The sequence below is a fragment of the Arachis duranensis genome, chromosome 6 (assembly GCF_000817695.3).
Source record: "Arachis duranensis cultivar V14167 chromosome 6, aradu.V14167.gnm2.J7QH, whole genome shotgun sequence".
Taxonomy (NCBI): Eukaryota; Viridiplantae; Streptophyta; class Magnoliopsida; order Fabales; family Fabaceae; genus Arachis; species Arachis duranensis.
The window spans coordinates 23,859,384-23,870,430 of NC_029777.3; the positions used below are offsets into that span (position 1 = coordinate 23,859,384).

General features: G+C 34.1%; 1 protein-coding gene across 1 annotated transcript; it reads left to right on the forward strand.

The window, feature by feature from the left end:
- Positions 1 to 3,200: 3,200 nt before the first annotated feature.
- LOC107493425 (PHD finger protein EHD3) lies at positions 3,201 to 4,881 on the forward strand. The gene is made up of 2 exons (XM_016114526.3): positions 3,201 to 4,161; positions 4,459 to 4,881. The coding sequence occupies exon 1, from the start codon at positions 3,253 to 3,255 to the stop codon at positions 4,111 to 4,113; it is 861 nt and encodes a 286-aa protein (XP_015970012.1). The 5' UTR covers positions 3,201 to 3,252; the 3' UTR covers positions 4,114 to 4,161; positions 4,459 to 4,881.
- The last annotated feature ends 6,166 nt before the right edge of the window (positions 4,882 to 11,047 follow it).

Consider the following 11,047-nt stretch of genomic DNA (forward strand, 5'->3'; position numbering starts at 1 on the left):
CATACAGCTTGCCATGGAAAGGAGTAAGAAGGATTGGATGAAGACAGTAGGAAAGCAGAGAGACGGAAGGGACAAAGCATCTCCATACGCTTATCTGAAATTCTCACCAATGAATTACATAAGTATCTCTATCTTTATTTTATGCTTTATTCATAAATCACCTATAACCATTTGAGTCTGCCTGACTGAGATTTACAAGATGACCATAGCTTGCTTCATACCAACAATCTCCGTGGGATCGACCCTTACTCGCGTAAGGTTTATTACTTGGACGACCCAGTGCACTTGCTGGTTAGTTGTGCGAAGTTGTGATAAAGAGTTGAGATTGCAATTGTGCGTACCATGTTGATGGCGCCATTGATGATCACAATTTCGTGCACCAACTTCCATGAAACTGGCAATTTTGCTGCATTAGCATGATCAGGTTTATGCTGACCTTAAATTCATAGAAGCCAGGAGAGCCCGCAGTTCTCCTGATTTGTGTTTTCCTCTTTTGTTCCATAGTGACTTTGGTGTTTCTATATACACAAATAAGAGATAAAGAAAAATGGGACTCTCTATGTCAAAGTCTAGAGGATTCCTAGTGAGATACCCAATTTTTTTTAATTCGAAAATAAATAAAAAATTCAAAAATAAATAAAATGAAATAAAAATAACTTAGGAAATTCGAAAAATTAAAAAAATTAGGAAGAAAAAGATTTAAAATTTTTGAAATTAAAAAAGAAAGTAAAAGATAACACCAACTTTTGAAATTGAGTTAGAACAAAATAAACAACCAACAAGATTTGAAAATAAGATAGAAGATTTGATTTTGAAAATTTTGAAATTTAAAAAGAAAGATTCAATCAAAGATTTGAAAAATTAAATTTGAAAAGAAAAAGTCAAACAAGATAAGATAAGATTTGAAAATTTAAAGATTTTGAAATTCAAATTTAAAAGGAAGACTAAAGAAACACCAAACTTAAAATGAAAACTAGATAAAGCAAACAATAAATTAAAAAGATTTGAAATAAAAAGGCAAGTTTTGAAAATTAAGGAAGAAACAGTCAAGATAAGATTTTGAAACTTAAAAATTAAAAAGAAGGAGTCAAGAGAAAGAAACAAGATAAAATAAGATTTAAAAATTTAAAGATTGGAGATTTGATTTTGAAATGTTTTGAAAATTGGAAAGAGAAAGTCAATGAGAGATCTTGAAATTCAAATTTGAAAAAGAGAAAAACTAACAAAATACTAAAATTTTAAAATTTGAATTTAAAAGAAGGATAAGATAACAAAGTTTTAAAATTAAAGAAAAAGATAAGATAAAGATCAAGGAAGAAAAGATAAGCAAGAAAATTGAATTTAAATAAAAAGATTACTAACGGGACACCAAACCTTAAAATTTTAAACCAAGATAGAGAATATTTTCGAAAATATATAATTATTTTTTTTGAAATTTAAAAACAAAAGAAAAACTCAAGACGGACAACGAATTAAAAGAATTTGACATCAAAGACACTAATTTTGAAAAATTGGAGAGAAAAAAAACACTTCAAGACACCAAACTTAAAAATTTTGAATTCAAACAATAGAAAACACTAAGAAAAACTCAAACACAAAGAAAGAAAATAAGAACAATTTTTGAAAACTCAAGAAAAGATATGAAAACCAAAGGGACACCAAACTAAAGACTTGACACAAGACTCAAACAAAAGAAAGAATGACTAAAGATGAAAATATTTTTGAAAAAGTTTTTTAGGAAAATTTTCAAAAATTAACAAGAAAAAAATTAAAAGAAAGCTAGTAAAAAGTACCTGATCTAAGCAGCAAGACAACTGGTAGTTTGTCAATCTCGAACAATCCCCGATAACGGTGCCAAAAATTTTGGTGCGTGAAATTAGAACTCGCACAACTGAACCGGTAAGTATATCGGGTCGTCCAAGTAATACCTCAGGTGAGTGAGGGTCGAACCCACGAGAATTGTCGGATTGAGCAAGCAATGGTTATCTTGCAAATCTTAGTCAGACGAATAGAAAAGAGAGCTGTTGTTGTAAACGCATAAAACAGAATAATAAGAAAAACAATATTCAATTGGTGGAGAAACAATGATAGAGAATCTGTTAAGGCCTTGGAGATGCTTGTTCTTCCGGATTAATACTTCTTGCTGACTACTTCAACAATGAGTGATTCATTCAATGGTAAGGCTGTAAGTGATTAAGCTAGGCCAATGGTCATTAATCTCCTCTATCCAAGCCAAATACCAGGCCGTTGATCAATCAGTCTGGATGAGGGTGACACTCACGCATTTTAATATCTGATGATCCTACTCAAAACGCCACAGACAAGGTCGGATCTTCCGGATCAGAGAATGAACCTCTATGATTCTAGCCTTAACACCACAGAAACCTCACTTACCCATGGCTAATGAGATTTTAGGTCACATATCTCAATTAGCCCAAACAACTTATTGAAATCTGTGATGCATTCTCAAGCCGTAGCTCAATACTATCCCGCCATGGACTCGTAAGAAGTTGTAGAATAAGGGGTTATACACCAGTTCCACCCCTGGTTCATAAGAATGAAGAACAAAAATGCATCATAGAATGAAATCAAACATGTATTAAAGTAGAAGAGTAATGATATCAATCCATAGGAATGAGTAGAGCTCCTATCCTTAACCTAGGAGGTTTAGTTGCTCATAATTTACAGAAAAAATGGAAAAAGTAATGTGTATGTACTTCTCCCCTCCTGGGAGGCATGATCCTCAGGAGGAAGGAAATACCTTGTTTATAATAAAAACTCTAAGACTAAACCTAAAAGATATTGTTTTTAATTAAAAATTACAAAAGGAAAATAGAAAAAAAAAAAAAAATAACAAAGAAAAGAAAAAATTCTTTGTTTTGAGGTAGATTTTTTTGTATCTGAGGACATTATTTCTTGACTAAGAAATATAATATTCAATATTGTAGTTCACTTTTTCTTTAGGTAAGTAAGAATTTGTTGTAGGCAGCTCGGTGAGGGACTTTTTTATTTTTAAAACTTAATGTCTTGCTGGCTTTCACTACAAATGGTGCACATGATCTGTTTTACACAACAAATGCAGACCCTTATATTTATTTATTTTTTTGCTGTGGTTGCCGTTTTATTGAATCATTACAAAATGCACTCTTGATATGATTAAAGATTTTGCCTCAGATTTATTAGATTGGTCTTGAGAATTGCTTTTCATGCATTCTTGTCAAACAGTTCCATAACTATGCATTGGACAATGTTATGAGACCACAGCAGACAGAAGTTTGTGCTACAGATAAAGTCTGCAGTTGCAGGCATTGTGGAGGCAAGGCAGATGGGACAGACTCCTTGATTTGTGATTCATGTGAGGAGATGTACCATGTATCTTGTATTGTGCCGGCTTTGAAGGAATTACCTGAAAAAAGCTGGTTCTGTGCCAATTGTACTGCTATTGAAATAAGATCTCCACATGATAATTGTGTGGTGTGTGAAAGGTTGAATGCCCCAAAGTCCTTGAACAACATTGTTGGTGATGAGAGCATTCCTACAAATGATGAAACACACAATGAATTGGAGGAAAATTCAAATTGTACATATGGGATCGAGGTGTCCATAGGGAGAAGAAACTTGCCTGATTGCAAAATTTGTAGGGAGGAAGTAGATGGAGAAGATGTACGGATATGCGGTCACAATTCATGCCCTAGTAAATACTATCATGTAAGGTGTTTGTCCACTAAGCAGGTCCAGTCATATGCTCACTGTTGGTACTGCCCTTCTTGTTTATGTCGAGTTTGCCTCGTTGATCGAGATGATCACAAGATTGTTCTCTGTGATGGTTGCGACCATGGATACCACATCGATTGCATGGAGCCTAAACGGACTACCATTCCAAAAGGCAACTGGTTCTGCAGAAAATGCGATGCAGGGATCCAAGCAATACGCCGGGCTAAAAAGACATATGAGAATTTCAATTTTAGAACTGGCGAAGATGTTTCAAAGCCTAAGTATAAGCTTGGTAAGAAATGGAAACAAGGACGAGAATTGGAGAAAGATGGAGGAATGGACATGCTTTTAACAGCAGCCAACACACTTAAATTTGAAGAGAACTTGGCTAGTAGCTAGATTGGTTAATAAAAAGCATGAATTCCTTGACGGCATATGCATTAACTGGTAAAACCCGATTACTTAGCATTTTGTGCATTATTTTGATTATTGACTCATTTTGTTAGGCTGTAGAACTGCCACATTTAGCTGACTTTTGGGTACAAAATCATTTGAAACATAGGACTATAGAGGCCGAAAAGATAAACCACCAAAAAACTGTATGCAAGAGTAAGTTGGTCATAACAATTATGTAGTACATATGGGTGATATGAAACTTGATTGTCTCCTTTGCTACTTGTGAATTGTAAGATATTGAGTGGCCCAACTTATGGCAATTACGACTTGTTTTGTGTTCCTTTTTAGGTCCTAAACATGCTTGTGATAAAAAGATTTTGCACTCCTGTTTTGGGTTTCTCAGAGAACTGCTGTTATCAAGAAGATCCTTTCTAAATGTTTCTCAAGAAGAGTTAATTTCTTTGAAGGAACCGAAGGCTGTGTTATATTTATTATTTGAAGGAACAAGAAACAAAGCGCTTGACATTAACAATCAGAAAATCTCCAATTTATTAAGGGAGTGGGTGATAAAATTAACTCATACCTTTGCAAGTAAAACGAGCGGCAGCTTAGATGGGGCAACTGTAATCTTCAATATTGATTTTGTTAGATCTGCTGAGAAGCCAGCAAATGCATCCGATTATCAAATATTCGTATAGGTATACTTATCCTAATCAAAACCTAATGACCTATCATGTAACATGTATACCTGTCCTAATAACAACCTAATGACCTATCATGTAACATGTATACCTGTCCTAATAACAACCTAATGACCTATCATGTAACATGTATACCTGTCCTAATAACAACCTAATGACCTATCATGTAACATGTATACATTTTTTATTTTTTTGGATCAGTGGGGGGCCAAAAGGCGCAGAGACGTACTTTATAATCAAAGGTAAAAAATATCAATGATAATGATTCATTTTGAAGTGGAGTAAAATTACCTTTAAAAGAGCGGATAGAGAGATCCAGAGAATGAAAGAGGAAGAAAAAGCTACAGGGTTTGGACTTCAGAGAGGAGAACCAAAGAAGGATGCAACTTCTAAAGGAGAATATAGTAACATTATGGAGACAATCGGAGAAGTTTTGGGGATAGCGGTCTAGATTAAAATGGCTGTGATGAGGGGACAAAAATACGATATTCTTTCATACCACCACTATTTACAGAAGACAAAGAGAATAGAAAGGCTGAAGAATGTGATAAGAGAATTTTTGCCGGTTTAGAATCGATCAAAAGCAAGAATCAATTCATTGGTAGTATCGTCTAAACCAACAATGAACTCTCTTAATCAAATGTCAATTTCAAAACACAATATAAATTGAGAGTAATTAAACATCGGGTCATCTTCTCTAGGATGCAATTGAAATGTTATACGCTTTCGGTTGTGACAAAAAAGGGGTTTTGCAATTAAAGAACTAAAGATTGAAAGAACTTAATATATAAAAGAACTAAGCAATGATCAAAATTGGAAATTAACAAGCAAAGGTAAACAAGATCAAGACTAGTGAAAATGCTCTAAATGCAATAAGGAGACTTGACTTGGGAATTAAGAATCCAAGGAATCCTATCATCGCTATAACCACAACTATGATAATTGTCATGAGTTAGTCTCGCCTAGTTAACCCCAACCATCGAGGAGTAAGTCAAGCAAGCATAATTGACCTTAATCCATAAGTCCTAGCCAACTTACCAAACTAGTTAATATAAAGCTAGCGTCAATGGAAACAAAATCCAACTAACTCCCCAAGAATTACCACTAAATGTCGGACATTATGACTTTAGTATCGTAGGAACTCAAACTACAAGCCAAGGTATGAAAATCCACTCAAGATCTAAAGTTGGCATTTTCACAAACACCTTGTGTGCATAAAACCAAAACATGGAAGTTTGCAAAGTAAAATAGAAAGCTATAACCAACTATGCACAAAATCAACAATAAACATCCAAACAAACATAAAGAAGGCATGAAACATTAAATTCATCAATCAAAACTTCAAGAAACTAAAAATTGCAATTATAAACAAAGTAACTTGAACCAAAGGAAATGAAAATAAAGACAATGCAATTAAAGTGAAATTAAAGAGTACTTACAATTAAAGATGATCAAAATCCAAAATTAAGCTTGCTATAAAATGTTACATGAGAATGGAAAATGAAACCCTAAGAGAGCAATGCTACACTACTCCTACTCCTACTCCTAATTACTCTTCTAAGTGAGCTCCCTTTGAAATGTGTTGAATCTCCCTTCATATAGCACTCCAATTCAGCCTTCAGGCCTTCCAAAATGGGCCAAAAGGCCTCAGAAAACGCGTTGCACGTGTTGGGTCCTGTGCGGATGCACAGATGTGTGCGTCTGCACACTTGGTTGAAAGTTGACCTGTGCATACGCACAGGTACTCGTGCGCACACACACATGAAAATTCTCGCTTGTGCGTACGCACACAGGGTGGTGCGCACACACACTTTGCTATGTGTGCTTTTTCTTGTTTTCTTCATTTTTTCTCCCTTGTACATGCTTTCTTCCACTTTTGGCCATCTATTCTTGCCTAAATGACCTGAAATCACTAAATAAAATATATCACGACATCGAATGGCATTAAAGTAGAATTAAAATAACTCATTTAGGCACAAAAACGCATGTTTTCACATTTAGGCTCATTTTAGGGACAAAACATAAAAGTATGCTCTTTTGGTGCTTAAGTGTGAGTTCTTGTGCAAGAATCCATCCAAATTGAGTCAAAATACACCATCAAATATGGACTCATCACTACTCCCTTTCAGGCATTCAACCTCCTCTCTGCCCCCTTCAGGGCGTTCAACTTCAATCATGCTCCCTCCGGGGCATTCAACTTCAGTTCTGCTGTAGTGATTCCTCCACTCTTGAGCTTCCTTCCTAACTGGAGTCCTCTTGGATGAGTATAAGTACTGGTTATTGGCAACCATCTCAGTGAGCACATATTTCTCTTCGTGTCTCCCTATAAAATACAGAGAACTGCCTGTAGAGTGATCTACTAACCTCTTGGCCATCTTAGAGATAGCTTCATAGATGATGACTGTTCTTGCCCCAACCTGAAAACATATGAGGGACAATTCTGAACATCAGCTTGTACCTTTCTCAAGCATCATAGAGGGACTCGTTATCTTTCTGTCTAAAGGTTTGAACGTCTGTTATTAACTTAGTCAGCCTTTGTGAAGGAGAGAACCTGTTCACGAATTTGTTAACAAGCTTCTCCCAAGTGTTCAGACTTCCCCTAGGTTTAGCAAGCCACCAATCCAGTGCTTGACCCTTCACAGCAAATGGGAAGAGTCTGGAGACTTTAGGGTCTACTCCATTGGTCTCTACAATGTCATAGAACTGCAGAAAGTCGGAGATGAATTTCTTGGGGTTTTCCTATGGACTTCCATGAAACTGGAAATTTTGCTACATTAGCATGATCAGGTTTATGCTGACCTTAAATTCATAGAAGCCAGGAGAGCCCGCAGTTCTCCTGATTTGTGTTTTCCTCTTTTGTTCCATAGTGACTTTGGTGTTTCTATATACACAAATAAGAGATAAAGAAAAATGGGACTCTCTATGTCAAAGTCTAGAGGATTCCTAGTGAGATACCCAATTTTTTTTAATTCGAAAATAAATAAAAAATTCAAAAATAAATAAAATGAAATAAAAATAACTTAGGAAATTCGAAAAATTAAAAAAATTAGGAAGAAAAAGATTTAAAATTTTTGAAATTAAAAAAGAAAGTAAAAGATAACACCAACTTTTGAAATTGAGTTAGAACAAAATAAACAACCAACAAGATTTGAAAATAAGATAGAAGATTTGATTTTGAAAATTTTGAAATTTAAAAAGAAAGATTCAATCAAAGATTTGAAAAATTAAATTTGAAAAGAAAAAGTCAAACAAGATAAGATAAGATTTGAAAATTTAAAGATTTTGAAATTCAAATTTAAAAGGAAGACTAAAGAAACACCAAACTTAAAATGAAAACTAGATAAAGCAAACAATAAATTAAAAAGATTTGAAATAAAAAGGCAAGTTTTGAAAATTAAGGAAGAAACAGTCAAGATAAGATTTTGAAACTTAAAAATTAAAAAGAAGGAGTCAAGAGAAAGAAACAAGATAAAAAAAGATTTAAAAATTTAAAGATTGGAGATTTGATTTTGAAATGTTTTGAAAATTGGAAAGAGAAAGTCAATGAGAGATCTTGAAATTCAAATTTGAAAAAGAGAAAAACTAACAAAATACTAAAATTTTAAAATTTGAATTTAAAAGAAACATAAGTTAACAATGTTTTAAGATTAAAGAAAAAGATAAGATAAAGATCAAGGAAGAAAAGATAAGCAAGAAAATTGAATTTAAATAAAAAGATTACTAACGGGACACCAAACCTTAAAATTTTAAACCAAGACAGAAAATATTTTTGAAAATATATATATTTTTTTGAAATTTAAAAATAAAAGAAAAACATTAGACGGACACCGAACTTAAAGAATTTTAAATCAAAGACACTAAATTCGAAAAATTGGAGAGAAAAAAACACTTCAAGACACCAAACTTAAAAATTTTGAATTCAAACGATTGAAAACACTAAGAAAAACTCAAACACAAAGAAAGAAAATAAGAACAATTTTTTAAAACTCAAGAAAAGATATGAAAACCAAAGGGACACCAAACTTAAGACTTGATACAAGACTCAAACAAAAGAAAGAATGACTAAAGATGAAAATATTTTTGAAAAAGATTTTAAGAAAAATTTTCAAAAATTAACAAGAAAAGAAATTAAAAAAAGCTAGTAAAAAGTACCTGATATAAGCAGCAAGACAACCGGTAGTTTGTCAATCTCGAACGATCCCCGACAATGGTGCCAAAAATTTGGTGCGTGAAATTAGAACTCACACAACTGAACCAGCAAGTATACTGGGTTGTCCAAGTAATACCTCAAGTGAGTGAGGGTCGATCCCACGAGGATTGTCGGATTGAGCAAGCAATGGTTATCTTGCAAATCTTAGTCAGACGAATAGAAAAGAGAGCTGTTGTTGTAAACGCATAAAACAGAATAATAAGAAAAACAATACTCAATTGGTGGAGAAACAACGATAGAGAATCTGTTAAGGCCTTGAAGATGCTTGTTCTTCCGAATTAATACTTCTTACAAACTACTTTAACAATGAGTGATTCATTCGATGGCAAGGTTGTAAGTGATTAAGGCAGGGCTAGTTGTCATTAATCTCCTTTATCCAAACCAAATACTAGGTCGTTGATCATTCAGTCTAGATGAGGGTGACACGCACACATTTTAATCTTTGATGATCCTACTCAAAATGCCACAGACAAGGTCGAATCTTCCGGATCGGAGAATGAAGCTCTATGATTCTAGCCTTAACAACACAGAAACCTCAATTACCCATGACTAATGAGATTTTAGGTCACATATCTCAATTAGCCCAAACTACTTGTTGAAATCTGTGATGCATTCTCAAGATGTCGCTCAATACTATCCCGCCAAGGACTCGCAAAAAGTCGTAGAATAAGGGGTCATACGCCAGTTCCACCCTAGATTCATAAGGATAAAGAACAAAAATGCATCATAGAATGAATCAAACATGTATTAAAGTAGAAGAGTAATGATATCAATCCATAATTTACTGAGAAAACGGGAAAAGTAATGTGTCAGTGCTTCTTCCCTCCTGGGAGGCATGATCCTCAAGAGGACGGAAATCCCTAAATTATAATAAAAACTCTAAGATTAAACCTAAAAGATATTGTTTTTAATTAAAAATTACAAAAGAAATATAGAATAAGCTAATAAGTGCTAAAATCCACTTTAGGACCCACTTGGAGAGTGTTTGGGCTGATGCCTGGCGTCCAATTTAGGTTCTGGGCCTTCAACTCTGGTCCCTGCTCCCTGGCTAGCGTTGAACGCCAGTTTAGGCATTCAACTTGGAGGGTTGGTCCTTCTTGGGCATTCCAATACAAAGAAAAGTATTGACCATTATATATTGCTGAAAAGCCCTGAAAGTTGGCTTTCTAACACCTCTAAGAGAGCATCAATTGGACCTCTATAGCTCACGATATGCTCATTGGAATGCACGGAAGTCGGGAACTGACAACATCTGCTATCCTTTTGTTGCCTCAAAATCAAACTTTGCCAAAACTTCCAAATTCACCAAAAAACACCTAAAATCATAGAAAAATCACAAAAAATCAAAGTAGCATCCAAAAAGTAATTTTTTCACTAAAACCTACTAAAACATAATAAAACTTAACAACATATACTAAAAACACTAAGAAAATAATGCCAAAAAGTGTATAAAATATCTGCTCATCAGAATACCAAACAGAAACTATTGCTTGTCCTCAAGCAACCAAAAACAAGTAGGACTAAAAAGAAGAGAAAGATATAATAAGTCTTAGAGTTTTCCATGAAGGTCAGTTCCAATTAATTGAATGGGGCTATTAGCTCTTTACTTCTGAATAGTTTTGGCATGTTACTTTCCTTTGAAGCTCAGAAATGTTGACATCTATTGGAACTAGAATCTGAATGATATTATTGATTCTCATCTTTTTGCTTTTCTTGATTCTTGAACACAACCTCTTGTTGGTGCTTTGCACCTTTGAGCCTAGCCGTGACTCTAACCATTTTGTTTTTTTGTATTACAACAGGATACATAAACGCTGCATGAGATATCTTCTACCTAATTTTTTTTTAATTTTCAAAATTGAACTACTAGACTAGAAAGCAAAGGAAATCCTAATAGTGATCATGCAAGAGCTAGAATAGAAAACAAAAAATAGAACAGAATACTGAAAAATAGAAAGGAAGGGGGAATGAAACTCAACCACTGTAGTGCTTATAGAGGTCTACGTGGACAATATTGTCATGAAGA